The sequence below is a fragment of the Perna viridis genome, chromosome 8 (assembly GCF_037379345.1).
Source record: "Perna viridis isolate PV_CMFRI_1.1 ecotype Kerala chromosome 8, ASM3737934v1, whole genome shotgun sequence".
NCBI lineage: Eukaryota > Metazoa > Mollusca > Bivalvia > Mytilida > Mytilidae > Perna > Perna viridis.
In genome coordinates, this window is record NC_142452.1 from 10,928,449 (window position 1) to 10,947,860 (window position 19,412).

A 19,412-nucleotide genomic window follows, 5' to 3' on the forward strand; every position below is an offset into this window, starting at 1 on the left:
ACTTTGTTTTTATATGTAACCACAGTCGAGTTATTTCCACATAAAGACTAAGTTAAACCTTAAGGTCGTCGGTAACCTTTAACTGCCTTTTTAAACATTAAATTTATCTTCCAAGATTTTTAGTGTAGGTCCTCAGTTCCTTCAACTTAGAGTTGATAACTTTTAACAACTTATTAGACTACATAATTGCGTTAACAAGGAATCATTGAATCTTTTCGAACACTTGCCAAATAGTACTACAGACTACCGAGTAGTGAAAAGATATGTTGCGGAAAATTGTAAAGAAAGTGGTCGGGAAAAATACTAAAATAACTATAATCAGATAAAAATATAAAAAGGCATTTTTCCGTCTGAAATGGAAAAGACCATAATAAATCTGTTAACAGGTGTTTGTTCTGTAATCAATTTCTAGAATATTCTTTTATATACTATCTAATTATTTCTTAATTAAACGCTTCTCAAATGCTTCATGGCATACCGAAAAAAAGTGCTTGATATAGTTAGCAAAGTTTATGGGTCAAGTAATCAAAGAGTAATCAAGGGAACCAAGGTTATAGCGGTAATCAAAAGAATGTAATCCAGGCACAAAGACATGGAAAACAGACATACACAACAAAGAACATAAAGTAACTAAAATCATACATACAAAGTAAATGAGCAACTCGGACTCCACTAACAACTGGGAGCATGGACCAGGTGCACCGGTAGGGTAAGCGTCCTCTGCTTTTCTAGAAACACCCGCCGAGTTGCTCATAAAAAGTCAAGTCCGGGGTAGACAAACGAGGAAAGGTGAACAATGACCCGTTGAATAAATCAGTTTTCATGGTGCTGATGGATACATCATAACGATCCACGAGTTCATGATGACGACCATAAAACTTCTGTAGTGATGACTTTAATCTTGTAGCAACATAACCCTGTTCCAGAAGCCTATTTGTTAGAGTTCTTGCGCGATACAAAAATTTTTGCGTAGTTTCGGCAAGCTCTGGCATAACGTATGAGTTGTGATATGAACACTCCATACACAGGAGCCGAAGGGATGTTGCCAGAGATGACAGGAAAGTTTACAATTCTGAATGAAAAGTCATCACGTTTGTCGTAAAGTTTGGTCAATAGTTTTCCTTTACCATCGACTTCTAAGTGTAGGTCAAGATATGAGGCTGACTTCACAGTGTCTATAGAATCCTTTATCTCAAGTTCTTTTGGGTAGTTGCGATGTATCAAATCCCCGAAATTAGGATTGTTTAAAGATAATACGTCATCTATATAGCGGAAACTGAGATTGATGATATCAAACTATTACTATTTTGTATTTAAATTATCAAACGTTGCGTGTATATAACGATCTCTAAGAATACTTTATTTGACATAATACATAACAAGAGCACATGATTTTTTATCAATCTTTTTATATGATGGTAAGTTGGGTGACCACAGATCATGGCATTTATTCGATGTATCGTCTATTACTTCTTAAGTTCGTAATTACCTTTTAAGAGATATTCAGTTATTACAGTAACTGATTTCAGTGACTCAATTAATTCAGCAGGATATATTGACTAGAAGAACAAAAAATACTAAGTACTTACTATTGCATCGAAGTCAACTTTACCAAAGACTCATATGTTGTTAACATATTTCGAAAAAAAATCATTTTTAAAAATCAATAAATATGTTAAACAGAAAGACTTCGTTTTAAGATATGAGGTTTCGATTCTTTAAGGTTTGTTTTTTATAAATTAGTTATATGGCGTCAGTGGTGTTTACTCTTACAAACTAATGAAAAATTAAGTTTTTTTTCTTTGTGATATTATAAAGGGATGATACTTTAATACATATTTGATAAAATCAGAAATAAGGTAATATCCGTAACACTTTATAATTAACTGTAGTTTTATTACCTTAAATATGTACCTACTTTTAATAAGTTATAACTATTTTCTTTTTCTGGCTTATCATGCTCGGATTTTAGCTGTTGAGGAAAAAAATGTATGTTAATATGACTAAAGCAATAACATATAGGCTCTTTATATTATTGGTCACTGTATCATTTGCCGACATGTAAGAAAACACATTCATATTAAATAATTTAATAGTTATATCGAAGTTTGCTCCTATTTTTTTAACTGGACATTTATATTGTCATTTTACTTACAGGGTGGTATACCAAAAAATAATCATTGTCAATTGTATTAGAAAAACACACAAAGTCATAATACACATTTGTGTATTTTATTTTTGTGTTAATTGTTTCACCTTATTAGGTATAAAAACAACAACATCAGGGTATCATAATTATTTATACATATACTGCACTCATGCTTCTACCACCTTCACATGCAATAGTTTTTCTTGCTTAATTACAAGGATTCCTGTTAACTGTACGAATTTTGGATATTGGTAGGGTAACTTAAGATAAATATGTGTATCTGAAAGCGATACGAATAGTTAATTGGTTTAAAAATTGTTTTATTTAAGAAAGACATACAATGACAGGACTATATTTGCCATTAGTATTATCAATTCTGAAGGCTTTCAAATTCGTGCATACCTGATGTGTTTAACATTAACGGTTAACTAAATAATATTTTCAGGTGCTCGTTCAAATGATTTTTTTCCTATAAATACTGAATAAGCACTAACCATACGAAGAAGCTTAGTACACTGATCTACTGATAACATAACATTATCAGTCCTCCAGATCTCCAGAACAATTCCTATATTGTTCATAACCATTGCTTTAATAAATTTTTCCTAGATAATAAAACAAATTTAAACACGGGTAATAAAATTACCGAAAAAAACATGATGTAAATTTAAACAGATGACTATTATTCTTTTATCTAAATTGAAAACAATGTTTCAAAGACAGAGTTAAGTTAACAAAGTAGGAAACGACAAAAGCCATATATCACAACTAAACAAATTGAGGATATAACATAGATATAGTTCACAATCGTCATTATAGTCCTTAATCCTTAACATTCTGAACTACCACAAGAAGTTTTTTTTTTATACTATGCATTTCTTTAATGGTCATGTGGGAAAAGTAAACGTATAACTTCCTGAAGCAATGACAAAGGTAGTTGTTTGTACAAAGAGATAATAAATCAACTGGTTTTTTTAATGAACAGTCGAAAAATGTTTTATTTTACTGATTTAAACTGTTGTAGTCTTAATCCAGAGCTGAATTGCGCAACCAAGATTGTAATTGTTTTTTGGGATGGGAGTTAAAATGATCAATACACTGGTTTCCTATCGAAAATACTGAAGTATAACATCATGCAATATGTTTATTTGTGATAGCCAGTAAAATATACAATATACTTTTGTGCTTGAAAAAAAATATAATCAACAACTAGGTTGAATCATAAGGATCATTTCATCACCAAAGGCTTCCTTATATCTTTCATAACTTCAAAATATTGATTTAATTTTTTTTTCTTTCTATGGTAGTTTTTGTATCTCTTATCTTAAGAATCATTTGACAGTGTTTTCCTTCTATTATGCTGTTCAAGATATTGGCTAATACTTTCAAAAACACCTGTTTCTTATTTTCTTATATATGTATTCATACCTATTATACCTTTTATTTCAACATCTTTCTATATACAATGGTTTTCCAGATAATGACTTGATATAGCAAATAAATACGAAAATGTCATTTTCCGCCTACCAACTGTCTTTGATATGACGGAAACTTTTGCATGCTTCTTTTGAATCTCGTTTGTATCTATCGTCTGTGATTTATAGTATCTGTTGTATATTTTGGAACATATGTAGAAATAGTTTAGGTAAATATTGTGGACAACATATACATTACCTGTAGTAACTTTAACCCTGTTCAACGTTGAACACAAGCTTAAAGAAGATAGCCCAGGGATGCAAATAAGATAATAACTCATTGCGCTTTTTTTTTAATTATTTCATAGTTTATCACATGAGAAAATATTAAGTTGTTTCTAGGGTGCCGACGTAATTTTTCTAGATGTAAATATACCCGAAAAACAATTACAAACTATACGATTATTAGCAGTTTTCACTGAAAACGATAATTGTGGCACAGTTTTGACGTTATTACAGTACAAAACTATTGTTATTTTTCTATTTTTTGTTGTTTTTTTTAATGTTTGAAAAAAGGGTCATGGTATTACAACAAAATTGATTTTTTGCCATATTCATAGCATAACGCTAATCTTACCTCATGGCTCTCAGATGTATTCTTCTCCTCAAAAATCTGTTTCTTTGACAAACCTTCGATTTGTACAGCATATTTTGAAATTGACATGTTTTGACTTTGATCTGATGCATTTTCTGAAATGCGATTGCCCGTGTACATATCATAGATTCAAAAATGACTTTTATGTATGATTTCCGTATTTATTTTAACAATTTCTTGTTAGCAATCTTGTTTTGTTATAAACCGTGTTAGTAAAAAAAACCAATATATTGCAAATATTTTACCAGTGATTTTTATACGTTTTGAAACAGGTTTGAAAGTTCAACGTTTGTACTATTTATAATTCAGGATTTTTGTTTTTGCTTTGTCTTTTATACATTTCATGCAAATGATGTTAATTGACGCACTAGAAGTCTAAAGGAACCAGGGGAAAACATGAAGTTATTTTATGGGGAACTACCTTATCATTGTTGAATGCATGATTGAATTAAAAAAAATATTTAAACAAACCCTAGTTGTTAGAAAATTGAACATTTATATTTCAACGAAAATAGTTTCTTCTGTTTCTCCTAACTGATGCAATGAATCAGTCTGGGGACTGTGTAAAATACTGATTTCAAACCTTGACGAGTTTTGAGAATGAATAGATTTTAAGACAATAAATACTGTTATCTTGGTTTAAAGTTACCCGTTTTCTGTTCATATGACCACGACCTAATAATACCATCTGTTATTTTTTCCCACAAAGATTCACTTGTCTCTAACTTAAAATCAAAAGATGATACCTGTTATGTATAAAAAAAAATAAATCAACGAAAGTGCCCTAGCACAACATGTAAGAAAAACAATACATGTTACATATGCAATGAAAATTAAATTGTTTGATGAATGTTTGCTCTATCATATCGAACCACATTTTTCATCACACTAAGCAAGAAATAAATTAATGTCGATACACACAATTAAACAATTAACGTACTTAATCATTTTTAGTTGACTCATTTACGAAACGGGGGTAATCGTTTTCATCCATAATGATTGGTAAATATACCCAAAAAAATTTAAAAAAAAAAAAAAACAAAAACGAACCAAGAAAAAAAATTGTAAAGGAAGTGAAATCGATTCAGACATAAAATTACCATCCATTCTCTTTGACGTATTCTATATATATCTTTCTTTATCCTTTCATATGCATCTTGGTCAAATCGCTGCAGATACACTATTGGTAAACTCTTCCGTAGGTTGACATCCTGAGTTGATGACAAAGGATCCCTGTTCAAACAAATTGGATCAGTTCATTTTTCGAATGTTTCGATAACATTTTTCAAATTATTTATTTTTTTTAAAGAATTTCTATACACTTTTAATTCAATTTAACGACTAATTAAACAAAAAATTGAAACCGGAGTCAATAAAGTCAAATTTGTTCGCCTTTTAAAGATAACACCCCGATAAAAAGTGTTCGTACAATTTCGATCCGATGGCGTCTATAGAATAGGTTTGGTCATTAATATGTTTCTATATTTTCTTAGCATTTTTTTCTTCTATTAAACCCCAAGTTCTTACAATAACATTGGCATCTATTTTTAAACGACAAAATTGCAATACAAATAAGAATGTAGATACGTCAACAATTTTTAAAAAACTAATCAATTTTAGAAGTACATGTAACTCGCTTTAATTTTTGAAAGGTTAAACATTGCGATACCACCCATCATATTTAATGACTTACTAGTTAAATGTTAGTACTAGCATTGACCGTTTCATTTTTTCTGTCTGTTTGAAATAACCTCAATCCCAATAGTTCACACTTGGCAATAACCTGCTATTCAGGTTAGTAATTCGTGCACCATGTCAATGAGGTTATCTATTAACAGACAGAGAAAAAAATATTAATTTTGACCAGTAATTTGGGATAAAAAAAACTAGTTTGATATTTATCACCATTATTATGATCATTGCAGTTCTATTTTTTTTTTCATTGATAAGATATAGCTTTTCCGGATTGACATATTCATATGTACCCATTTAAACATGAGTCAATAACGTCTGCTGTACCACCTGTTCCCTTGACAACGACCACTGAAATGTCACAATGCACCGCTTCAGCAGCATGTTCGAGTACACTAAGGTCACCACCTACTATCAAAAGTACGACAGGAACCCTACTTTCTATAAAAGACATATATAAAAGGATGTAATCAAGGATAGTATCCCGATTTCATCATCTTCTACCAAAAGATGTAGTTTAAAGAAAGGCCGTATGGTTGTTCATACACTTATATATGTAGTATCTAAACTATCCTAAAATATTCTTACTGTTACTCCAGAAAATTTTTAAAATTAAGTTTTTAAGAACAGGTAGAAAAACCATAACCAGTCCTTTTATATTTTGCCAAATTGAACAAGATTTATTCATGTGATGATATTTTTATGATTACTCGTAAGGCATATAAAGATTATACAAGCAACATCAACAATGAGAAAAAAGCTTCCTAAAGAGAAAAAAAGGAATACAAATCTACTAATCTTTGCACTAAGGCACTAAACCCAGTTTTGAAGCTTTATTTAGTACGTTACCTTTTTCTGAATCCTTACAGAACTTGAATTTCTCCTCTTTATTGATATGACGTTCTAAGTTTAATAACTTGGTGACTTCACTTTCGCGTTCTGTGGCTAAAGTGATGCTTCCTGTTGTCTTTAAAAAAAAGACTTTTGTCAAGATAAATTGGTTTGATAGTCCTTGCATTTTACAATTCTTAAAGCTGCTTTCAGTTGCTAATGAGACGATGATTAAAAATGATCTTGTAAATTATTTTTAAAATTTGGAAAAACAGTGTACTTCTTTTATATCTTTGACCACAAACCTGAGTGGCAAATTATATGTGCCATTGTAAAACATGAATGACAATGTAGATCATGCGTGGTTACTATGTACATCATGCTTGATATTGTATATCATGAGTGACTATGTACATGAGTGACAATGTACGTCATGAGTGACTATGTGCATCATGTGTGACAATGTACATCATGAGAGATTATGTATATCAATGACACTTACTAAGTTCACAAATAGAATTCTTAACAATTATTAAAGAAATGCTAGCCAAAATGGTATTTCTTAATCAAATTATATGTATCCTATCATGTTCCTACTCAAACTTACTGCAATTTACTAAATAGATATAAATAAACCAAAAAACAAGTACGCTTTTAGTTCGAAAGTACGTTCCACTCTTTAAAAGAAAACTATACCTGAGTTGTTATTTTCTTGTTGTCATCCGCTTGTTTCTTCCTGTTGATGCAGTGATAAAACTGGTTATCGTAAATATTCGTTGGATTACCATTTTCGCCAAAAATCCTCTCAAAGAAAGTCCTGTCCCTTCCGTCAAACAGAATACCACAACCTATAAAATTTTTTATCATGCACAGATATCGACGGCATAGCTTTTGTTATAATATATAGTTGTGATGTCATAGGTAATGTCTTTGTACCAAACAATTCTCAATTGTATCGCAGGTTTATCACTTATTATTAACCAACTTACTACATGCACAATATGTATAGAAATACCCATCTTTTCTGAACTGAAAATTTCGACAACTAGTTATTGCGAAACCGGTAATGCCTACAGCCGATAATTACGAAATCACAGTCATGCATTACGAATATCAAAACAGGGCATAAAATACAGGGCCAGTATGAACTAAATCAAAATTGCGTACACTTCTTAAAATAAGTGACGACTTCAATTAAGAGTGACCTAATAATTCAATTAATTGATTAGTATATTCAAAGTTGCTGAAATATGGTACTGGGACTAAGTATATTGAATTATTATGTATATTTTAAAATCGTGGGCTTTAAAGTTACAATTTAGAGGGGGAAAGGCAACAAAAATGAAATCTCAAAGCGGGAGCACATACTTTTCTATACATTAATGCTAAAGAAAAAAGGCGACTTCCGTGTTTTAGTGACATTTGAAAATAGCTTGATTCCTGATCAAAATGCACTTAAAAACACGGTTTTTACGTAAAAAAAAGGCCAAATTATTTGTTTGTTTGTTTTTTTTTTAAATTCTCGGGCCACATCCTAGACAGTATCAATAAACCTCAGAACGATGACGGAAACAAACCAAATATTCCGTAAATTATGGATATCTGCAAAGTCATGGTTTTCAAGTTGAGATGTTGGGTATAGGGCGACTGGTCACATGAATAATTAGCTCATGAAAATTCATTTGTGGTGATCGCAATTTCTACATATTATTAGTTATGTTTAATCTTGTACTAGGCTATAGATTTTTTGGGGGATTATTGGAATAGACTACAAAACCTTCATGATTTATTTTCATAAATATTTGATTAATCGAGATATGGACCTATTTTTAATTAACGTGAAATTATATGTATTGATAATAAATAATAGATGTCCTGAAATAAAGTTGGTTAATAAAACTATCAATAGATGGCCTTTTCCATATTGGCCTTGTAACATGCCCATGATATCATTAATGGACAAGGATGGCTGTAATGGACCGAGGTCATTATTAATATATCAATACCCTTGGCATTAATAATGGCCTCGGTCCATTACAGCCATACTTGGCTATTATTGATACCTCGGGCATGTTACCGGGCCAATATGAAAAAGCCATACATTAACACTATATAATCATGAACGTATTTTTATATTTGGAAATATCAAACTTGCTTTCTATTCTCTTTTATACAACAACAGCAAGAAACAAAAGGATGATAATTTACTGCTCCGTTATTCTATGTTACCCACTATTAGAAGTAAAACATATTTTCATTTTTTTTTTCAAAATATTTATCCTTGTTCATTATAACAGTGTGCATTCTAAATATTTGTAAATCATATATCAATAGATATTAGAGTAATATGCTTACACTTGATACTTTCGATTACATCTGCTAAAGCTTTTTCCAGCAAAACATCAACTTTCTTGGGGTTAAAATAATTTTCATTTGAAAATCGAGGAAACGAAATTATTATTTTGGGTTGTCCGATTCTGTTATTTGACTCATGTATCTTGTTTAATCCAAGTGGTTGTCCGTTGTCTGGGGGTGCTTGTGGCTCTCTGTTTGGTACTTCCTTTGACAGTTTTTGTTCACTATTTGATTTCTCTATTTGTCGATGGTCTTCCTGTTATTTTGTGAAAGTACATTAGATTCTATTTTCATCTGATAAATTGTTAGATAAGAATTACATTCGCTAAATATTTAACAGAATTATCTCTGTTAACTTTATGTTGACTTTTACAATGATAGGATAAACACTTACATTGTATGACAGCTTCTTTCCCTATATTTACTTATTCATCAGACATTAATTTGTACAGTATGAATCTATACTCTCTATTATCAATTGATCAAAGACATATATATTACTGCTTATTACAATCACATCATCAATGAATATACCTGAGCTTGTCAAAGCTACGCGGATTTTTGTACCTGCTAGATTCTTCCAAATAGGCTACTTGATTTGGATTTCATTGCTACAAGATTGAAGTAATTACTACAGAAGTTTTATGGTCTAGGATCGTATCGGTGTATCCATCTGCACCATGAGAATCGATTTGTTCAGTATGTCATAAGTTTAACTCTTTTTGTCTTTTGTATATCCCGGACCTGACATTAAAGCATCTCGGGGGTTTCAAGAAAAGCAGATGACGCACACCCCACCGGGACACTTGGTCCATGCTTCTGATGCTCAATTACTTCAATTTCTTGATTCGTGTTATTTTGGTTACTTCATGTTTTTGTGTGTATCTGTTTTTCCTGTCTAGTCATATGTTTTTTTATAATTTTTTTCTGCAATCTTGGTTCCCTTCATTATTCTTCCGTCAAATATTACTATTATGTCCGTGTACATTTCGAAAAACTTATGGTATGCATTTCATTTTCATAACAGTCACAGACATATTATAAAATTGCTTTGAAGTTACCTTTTCCACATTCTTGTCTCCTTCATCAATATAATTAGCGTTTGACAATCCATCTTTCTGTTCAATTGGTGTTGGTCTTGGTGTCGTCATTTCGCTATTTTCTCCGGGCTGTTTATCAGCACAAAGAAGTTTTGATATGAACATGCAAGTCTTTTAGTGTTAAAAAGTTATTTTACGTGTTAAAGTTGGGTTAATGTATAGACTGTGATTGATGCTTGCAATCTTACCCAATGGAAAGAGTAATCAAGGGAAAGAGGGAACGAAAAAGTATATGCTATCATAAAAAATTTGTTATGGCGTAATGAATGGAAAGAAAGTCATCTAACACTTTTCACTAGTATCTTATATTTTGTTCATGGTATGATATTTTATTAGCTATTTTCGTAAACTTTATTTCAAGGAAATAAAAGCTTCAAGAAAAGAAAAGTAAATATGTGGATAAAGATATAAAAGAAACATTAAATACTTCTGATAAATTAGTAAGGGTTACAAGCATTTAACTATATACATCTTATAACTGCAGACGTAGAAAATTTGAATTTGTGCATTCGTATCATTTGGTCCACTAGAATAATAAGTTGAACATTTTTAGATGATTTTAAGATGTATTTTACATCATTCTGTTATCTTCTACACCATCTGAGCCATTCAAAAGTGGAGACGTTAGTAAAAAGCATCAACCGTATTAATTTTTAAAAGATTTGCATCAGCAGTTTCAGAGGAGTTTATTGTTGATAACCTATCAATTAGAAGCATAGATAGCCCTTGGCGCCAATCGTGTTTTCATTTAAAGAAATAGCGTGCAGAAGTTTTCCCCTATAGTTTTATGGTCTAGGATCGTATCGGTGTATCCATCTACACCATGAGAATCGATTTGTTCAGTATGTCATAAGTTTAACTCCTTTTGTCTTTTGTATATCCCGGACCTGACATTTATGCATCTCGGGGGTTTCAAGAAAAGCAGATGACGCACACCCCACCGGGACACTTGGTCCATGCTTCTGATGCTCAATTACTTCAGTTTCTTGATTCGTGTTATTTTGGTTACTTCATGTTTTTGTGTGTATCTGTTTTCCTGTCTAGTCATATTTTTTTTGTTTCTGCAATCTTGGTTTCCTTCATTATTCTTTCGTCAAATATTACTATTATGTCCGTGTACATTTCGAAAAACTTATGGTATGCATCTCATTTTCATAACAGTCACAGACATATTATAAAATTGCTTTGAAGTTACCTTTTCCACATTCTTGTCTCCTTCATCAATATGATTAGCGTTTGACAATCCATCTTTCTGTTCAATTGGTGTTGATCTTGGTGTCGTGATTTCGCTATTTTCTCCGGGCTGTTTATTAGCACAAAGAAGTTTTGATATGAACATGCAAGTCTTTCAGTGTTAAAAAACATTATTATACATGTTAAAGTTGGGTTAATTTATAGACTTTGATGGATTCTTGTAATCTTACCCAATGGAAAGAGTAATCAAAGGAAAGAGGGAAAGAAAAAGTATGTGCAATCATAAAAAATTTGTTATGGCGTAATGAATGGAAAGAAAGTCATCTAACACTTTTCACTAGTATCTTATATTTTGTTCATGGTATGATATTTTATTAGCTATTTTCGTAAACTTTATTTCAAGGAAATAAAAGCTTCAAGAAAAGAAAAGTAAATATGTGGATAAAGACATAAAAGAAACATTAAATACTTCTGATAAATTAGTAAGGGTTACAAGCATTTAACTATATACATCTTATAACTGCAGACGTAGAAAATTTGAATTTGTGCATTCGTATCATTTGGTCCACTAGAATAATAAGTTGAACATTTTTAGATGATTTTAAGATGTATTTTTACATCATTCTGTTATCTTCTACACCATCTGAGCCATTCAAAAGTGGAGACGATAGTAGAAAGCATCAATTTTCAAATATAGTTGCATCTTAAATTGGACATCACATATATTGTCATATTGTCAATTTCTATTTCTAAATGAAACGCTCAATCAATCTTGAATTCAGTTTGGCACAATAATGCTAATTAAGCACTTAATATAAATTCAGTAGTTATTTGAATATCTTAATCTGTCATTCACACTTTTACTTCAAGACCTTTAACTAAGACACATTGAAATTGCCACATAGTTTTCTAACCAAAGTTGTTGTACAAAATTCACTTAAATGGCTAATTACAGCAAGTGCTAATGAACCAAATGGATTTTAGAATTAGTTGAGAATCACATTTTTTTTCTCAATAAGACAAATATTGCTTCTTTGAGGTCTTAGGATACTATATAATACAACAAAATGCATACGGAAATGTGATGTGTGACAATATCATACCCAGTAAAAATATTAAATCGAATTTGATGTGAGATCAAATATTTTCAGTAGCAGCACCAATATTTGTCCACGGATAAAACGTGAAAACATGAAAAATAGACGATCTGCATACACAACATAGCGAATCGAAAGATTGCTTTAATGTCTATAAACACTTACTTTTTCATATTTTCTTTTTGGTGGGTAATTTGCCTAGAAATATAGGTACATTATAAACATATAAAACGTATAATGCTTCCAATGGAAAATTATCAAAGTTTAAAGTTACAATTTGTTCTGAAACAGAATGTCTGTATTGACATTTTTTTTTACACTTTTATGTATAATACCAAACCACTTATTAGCCAAATAGGTGGCGTATCCACTCATTGGTCACGCGGGAAAGGGTAATAATGTAATTTTCGTTTTAGGTTTTGTTGTAAAGAAACCGGAAATGAACATGCTCGCTAAAAAAGCATAAAATACACACTTTTCACATAGTTAATCGCTAAAATATATAAAAATAGATATTTTTCAAAGACTTGACATATGTTTTAGAGCAAAAACTGAACCTAAAGGTGCAACGATTTGTCGGGAAGATCATTTAAAAAAGGGGGACGTGATTATATTCTTTCAAGTTAGGAATACCCCTGGGCTATATTTAACTGACACAGTTGCATCCCCTGACTTCTAATTGGTCATTAATGTAATTTTATGATAGGAATGACGCAGAGCTTTCTAAAAGTACCAACTACTACCCATCATTCCATGTGAAGCGTAGTAAATAAAGTGGTTGAAAATATGAAAGTTGAGGGGGAAAAATCGACATTTTGCATTTTATCGACAAGATAAAGTAATGGTATATTTCACGCCTTCAATATGATTGACGAACATTAAGCAGGCTGATTTTCGGGTCCTCTAGACGATGTTACAAACGATTTGAAGCTATGAAGAAAGATACATGCTGTGACTGTGACGTACAAATGATACCAACTAACCAAGCCCAATAGCTCATTATGTGTTTCATGATTTTGTTTTCGTTATCATAATCAGCTTTCTTTTTTGTAATTCATTCTCGATTGAGTAATATTTTTTTCTTTATTCTTGAAGGACATATTGACGTGAACATTTCTTTGTATAAATTTGGGGGGGTCTTTTGTGGTGATCTCTGTGAATCCCTTAAAAACGCTGGTAGTTTTGTCCAGTTAAATTATGAAACAAGCGTCTAATATTTTGGAGAGCTGGGTCTGCATTCCAAATATTATATGAAAATCATGAAAAAATGCACCTTTAAAAGGGAAATGTGGGAAGTAGGTTGTATTGGAGCTGTAGATCCCGAGATTTACAAAATTAAAGAGGACCTTTTTTTCTTCCTTCAAAGTATTTCTTCATTATACATTGAGATGTCAGAGTTTCCCCATCCTCAGTTTAAATGAATGATGGTTTTTAATTCCTGTCCATCTACATGACCAAATCAGAGCTTCCAAAGCATGAACTAAAGATTCTGCAAAAACCAAAACACACATACACACACACACACACACAAAGAATACGAGCACTTATTGACATCCAACTGTACTGTAAAAATTGGTCATAATTACCTTTTGTCAGTCAATAGATACTTTTTCTACTAATATATGGGATTTTAAAAATACATGTTTTACACAGTTAGATATAATTTTCTGTACATACGAAAGGGAAATAATTTTCTGTAAAGGACTATCTTGGATATTTTATCCTTCCAATGTAGGTCCATATTTGTAATAAACACAAGATATCAAAATATATTAGTTCTATATAAAATGTGATGTATAACTGTCAAATTGGTGAAATATTTAGACAGAGTATGTTGCAGGAAAGTGAATTCTCTTTGTGAGAGGGTTAGCTGCTCTTCAACAATTATTTTGATATGTTGGCATGTAGCATCAATACCAGTAACCTCAAATTAACAAAGACCACATAGATGTAAAAAAACTCACAAATAATTAAGGTTGAATTGTGCATACATATACATTTGTATTTGAAAAACAGCATTCAGCATTCATACATGATAAGAAGTGTCTCAATGTCAGAAACTTAAAATATGGACTTGTGTGATTAACAAAAACAGACACAGATTTCTGTTCTAAAGCCGAAAATACAACCATGAATCTGTATTAAATCTTAGCATGTGGAACCTGAGCGAACTACAACTGCTTCTTTTCAGTTTAAAATTGGAGACGCTAATAATTTCCTTAAATTAACTTTTGTTTTATCTTGTTCTTAAATATTCATGTTATAAACGAGGAAATACATCATGGCAAGTATTGAATTTTTATACACGAGACTTCAATACATTTGTAATTTCATTGTTTTAACAAATGATTACATATGCAAATTTATAAGTGGTGAAGTGTTCTCCAAAATATATTGAAATAAAAAAAATGTACAACTTTTTGACAGGTATTTTTTTCTTTTAGTTTCTGTTAATTTTATGTTCTATTTAAACTGGTTGTATAAAGAAAATAACTGATAATATATTAAGATGGTATACAAATGTAAAAATATACTTGTATTTTCTTATCCTTTTCTATAATCGCTGTAACCCTGGTTACCTTGATTACTCTGATATATATTGTTAATGGGTGAACAGATCTATAACCAGATTTTTTTTTTCACGCCAGTTCACGAACAGTGTAAGTGTGGACCCTTTTTTATAGTATGTCCATCGCTGGTTTGAGTGAGTGATTTTGAGTTCTCACCATTGAGGAAAATCAGCCAACACAAAGCTACTGTTTCTGATAAAGTGCAAGTACAATAATCCCATCTGTTAGATTTTAGTTTAAATAGTATGCTAATGCATGTTCATGTACATAAAACATTTTAGTAGATGGCAATAACACCAGAAATATATTAGCAAAATCAAATAAATACAAGCTGAACGTTTTGTCCTGCATTTCTATGGTATTAAAGAAGCCTGTTTATTTGTTAGGATAGAAAACACACGTCAGCCAACATAATCCCAAATATCCACCTTTTGTGTACAAAGGAAGATGGAAACCAGTTAAATACCAAAGATACTACTGTCAACATTCAGTTGTCTGATTTACATCAAAGAAAAACAAAAAAATGAGCTCGTCCATTGTGCCAAGTCGTCAAAATTGCCGTCAAAATCTTAGTTATATTTCGGTCATGTTTGGAGTTAAATAGAATTATGATGGGTGTTTCTCGAATCGAGAGACTACATACACATCTTCCCGTCCTACTTATGGTCGTACTTTGTAAAAACAATCCCGGGATGCAATTGTGTCAGTTATTTCGGACAGTGGTATTTACCCGCCATGTTTTTTTCCTTAACTCTCGCCGATGAAGCGCCTGACTATCCAGGTAAATTTTAAAGGAAGTGGGTATTAAAAAATTTGGACAGTATGTCAGTCACCTCGAAAAATATGTTCTTTTATACAATTCGGTTTATCTGGATCTAAATTCGCATAATTCATGACAAAACAACACAATTATCAGAGCTGCACGATGTAAACAAAGATCAACTGCCAAGACGATACTAGAGCCACCACGAAAGAAACGGTGACATACTGATTTTTCCGGTGGACAAAAAAATGACTATTTTTCTACCTACACCGAACGCCCCGACTGTTCCTAATTTGAATCTTTACTGTTATAGTGTATGACAAAAATTAAGATAAGGGAGATAACCATAATTGAACATACTGACTCATCTGAGATTCTTTCATTGAGTAAGAACGTTAAGTACGTTTGTTAATTATCTGATTATCTCTAATAAGATAAAACAAAAACGTGTTTGTGCATTTTCGTTTCAAAACACAAATTTCTCGTTACATTTAAACTCTATATAAATAGTTAAGCAGATACTTAATGATAGTAATAGTTACTTTAAAAATTGACGAAGTGATATTAGTGTGATATTTGATATATACTTATTTTTTTATATCTTTATCACAGTTAAAATGATAAACTTAATGAGAGCAGAATTACACATTTAATCACATTGTTACAATGAGCGCTCTCAACCTCCTTGCCCTTCAAACAATACATTATCGTCGTAAAAATCTACGTAGCGATCATTACAAATCGTGACGCATTGTCATAAACATACGGTAGCGGTCAACCTACTGAGCATTTACAAAGTTTTGTAAAAAGAAATACATCAAAATCCAATTACATTCCCTGAACGTGAAAACAGGAAACAAAGACAATCTACAAACACAACATAGATAATCGAATTACATAGATTACATGCTATTTCAAGGGCCATAACTCTATCAAAGGCAATTCAACTTTTTTCAGAAATTGTGATAGATGAAAGCTCTTGTCCTTTTCAATTTAATGCCAGTAACTATTAGAAGGTAACTGTTACATTGTGTATGTAAAATACTAAAATTTGCAAAATGGTCAAGATGATTGAAACGGAACATTTTATTTTGGCCAATATAAGTCTTTTGCTTAGTATTAGCCAATGATGCTAAATGCAAAAATAAGTTTGCGCATCGGGTTCAAATAGAAACTTTTAGAGGCCGTACCCACCTGCTGACCGAACTGATAAAAAAGTGGATCGTTCATTAAGATCACCAGCCCGCTCAAGCTTACCGGTGCACCTGGTCCATCCTCCCAGTTTTTAGTGGAGTCCAATTTGCTCATTTGCTTTTGTTACTTTGTATGTATGGTTTTAGTTACTTCATTTTCTTTGTTGTGTGTGTCTGTTTTCCATGGTGGTCTTGTACCTGGATTACATTCCTTTGATAACCACTATAACCTTGGTTCCCTTGATTATGCCTTCAAATATTGGCACCTGTGGTTTCTGAGGTGTTGATTTTTAAAACTCAACACGCCAAATTAGCAAAGAAGATCAGAAGGTCAATTACCAATATATTAGTTAACACATTTTCACGAAAATATTGCCATTGTTGGATTATATAATGCTGACCTTTTTTCTAAAAGTCAAAACCAAATTAGAGAAATTATCAAATGAAGTGCTGTTTGATCCCTACAGGCTATTTTAGTAACGGCATTGATGTTTAATCACGAATAAAGCATCATCCAATCAGTTTTGTGCACAATACGTTACTTAACATTTACAATTCACGACATGTAACCAAAAGAATGTAATCTAAATAATTGCATTAAAAAGGTAACATGCTCCCAGTTTTTAGTGTTTTGTTACTTTGTAAGTATGATTTTAGCTACTTAATGTTCTTTGTTGTGTATGTCTGTTTCCCATGTCTGGTCTTTGTCACTGTATTACATTCTTTTGATTACCGCTACATAAATGCATAACCTTGGTTTCCTTGATTACTCTTACAAAGTTTTGTAAACATTTACGTCAAAATTCAATTACATGCCCTGAACGTGAAAACAGGATATCAAAACGATCTACGTGCACAACATAGGGAATCGAATAATATAGATTACATGCAATGTCAGGGGCAATTCAACTTTTTTTCTGAGATTCCGGTAGATGAAAGATTTTGTCTTTTTCATTTTAATGCGATTAACTATTTGAAGGTAACTGTTATAGTTTGTATGTAAAAATTGCAAAATGGTAAAAATGGTTGACACGGAACGGATGCATAGACCAATTTGAAATTATCAAAGAATAAAAAAAAATAATTAAAATGTAAAAAGCTTCAAAAGCCTTTTAGCTTATATGGTTTTTGAAATAAATGCACAAAATTAGTGTCAGACCCCTATGGTCTATTTATAGTAACCGTGGACGTGTTAATCAACGAATCAAAATTCCGTATATTTGCTTAATCTGGATCGAGCATCCTTTAAAAAGTTCTGGAAGTTCTGCTCCACCAAGTTAAAAGGTAATAATAAATTCTTAAATTTTAAAAATAAAATATTTTACTTAAAACAACGGGTAGGGGGTTTACCAGTCCTGCCACTTTACACGTAAAAAGGGGGAGGCATCCTGACTTCGGGCGGAGATATTTACACATATAACGGGAAGGTTTATTTCGACACGTTCTACGCCTTTCAATGTCTGAACAGTTTTGCACCTTTTTGGGTGTCGTTTAATTAGGCAAAATAATGAACGTACAATACTCGTGTAAAACATGTAAACATGGACCGGACAGTACATCGATTAAGCATGCGCGAAAGCGTATCTATAACACACGGACAAATGACGGTCTCCGAACTGGGATATTTTTTAACAACAATTCGCGTTTTCAGTAGAAAAAAAATTGTTTCAAAGACAAATTTTGGAAATATACAACACTACATATATACCATATATCACAAATATATTCGACCTTAAATTGTTCAAAGGAGTTGCTGCTCAAAGAAATCGGTCTTTTCCTTTAGTAGCATAGATATTCCAATAAGACAAAGAATGCTTCTTACACTTACAGCTTCAGGTGATATTCTTTTGTGTAGTCGTCTTCTACGAGCCCGATACTTTGCCTAGAAATGTAGATACATCATAAATATAAACAATATTTTTCCAATGGAAAATTAGCAAACTTTAAAGTTAAAAAATACATATATTTCAACTACGATTATTTTGAGGGTTTTTTTGTTTTTGTTTTTGTTTTTGTTTTTTGGTTTTTTTTTTTTTTTTTTGTTAGACTTGTACGTCTTCTAATGTAATAACAGTTGGATTGTACTTAAAGGACGGTATTGACATCTCCTGTTACACATTATATAATATCTAAGCTCTTATTAGTCATATAGTGTTGTCGTTTTTTTGTTTTTGTTTTTTGTTTGTTTGTTTGTTTGTTTTTTTTTTGTTTTGTCTTCTTTTTTTGTTTTGTTTTGTTTTGTTTTCAAGTTTGTTTAGTTGTTTTGCATGTTTGTTGTCAAACTTATCTAGAAATATATGTATGATACATTACTCTGGTTAAGGCGATTGGTATTATCATATTCTGATAACTGAACATAGGGAGCATAACGCCAATAATGCTGTCCTATATATGCAAA

General features: G+C 31.5%; 1 protein-coding gene across 7 annotated transcripts in view; it reads right to left on the reverse strand.

Moving 5' to 3' along the window:
- Positions 1 to 19,412, reverse strand: part of LOC148609301 (uncharacterized) — a 39,518-nt gene that overhangs the window by 11,525 nt on the left and 8,581 nt on the right. For 2 of the 7 annotated variants that reach the window (XM_088596401.1, XM_088596403.1), the window contains 14 exons: positions 18,843 to 18,896; positions 12,654 to 12,686; positions 11,393 to 11,542; positions 10,159 to 10,266; positions 9,098 to 9,353; positions 7,439 to 7,590; positions 6,761 to 6,878; positions 6,205 to 6,352; positions 5,320 to 5,452; positions 4,869 to 4,965; positions 4,202 to 4,314; positions 2,644 to 2,754; positions 1,919 to 1,972; positions 1,490 to 1,559 (listed from right to left, as the gene is read on the reverse strand). In XM_088596401.1, coding sequence (XP_088452527.1) covers positions 1,490 to 1,559; positions 1,919 to 1,972; positions 2,644 to 2,754; positions 4,202 to 4,314; positions 4,869 to 4,965; positions 5,320 to 5,452; positions 6,205 to 6,352; positions 6,761 to 6,878; positions 7,439 to 7,590; positions 9,098 to 9,353; positions 10,159 to 10,266; positions 11,393 to 11,542; positions 12,654 to 12,686; positions 18,843 to 18,896 — 1,597 coding nt within the window. The remainder of the gene's footprint in view (positions 1 to 1,489; positions 1,560 to 1,918; positions 1,973 to 2,643; positions 2,755 to 4,201; positions 4,315 to 4,868; positions 4,966 to 5,319; positions 5,453 to 6,204; positions 6,353 to 6,760; positions 6,879 to 7,438; positions 7,591 to 9,097; positions 9,354 to 10,158; positions 10,267 to 11,392; positions 11,543 to 12,653; positions 12,687 to 18,842; positions 18,897 to 19,412) is intronic. The other 5 variants (XM_088596402.1, XM_088596407.1, XM_088596405.1 and 2 more) reach the window with 5 other exon arrangements.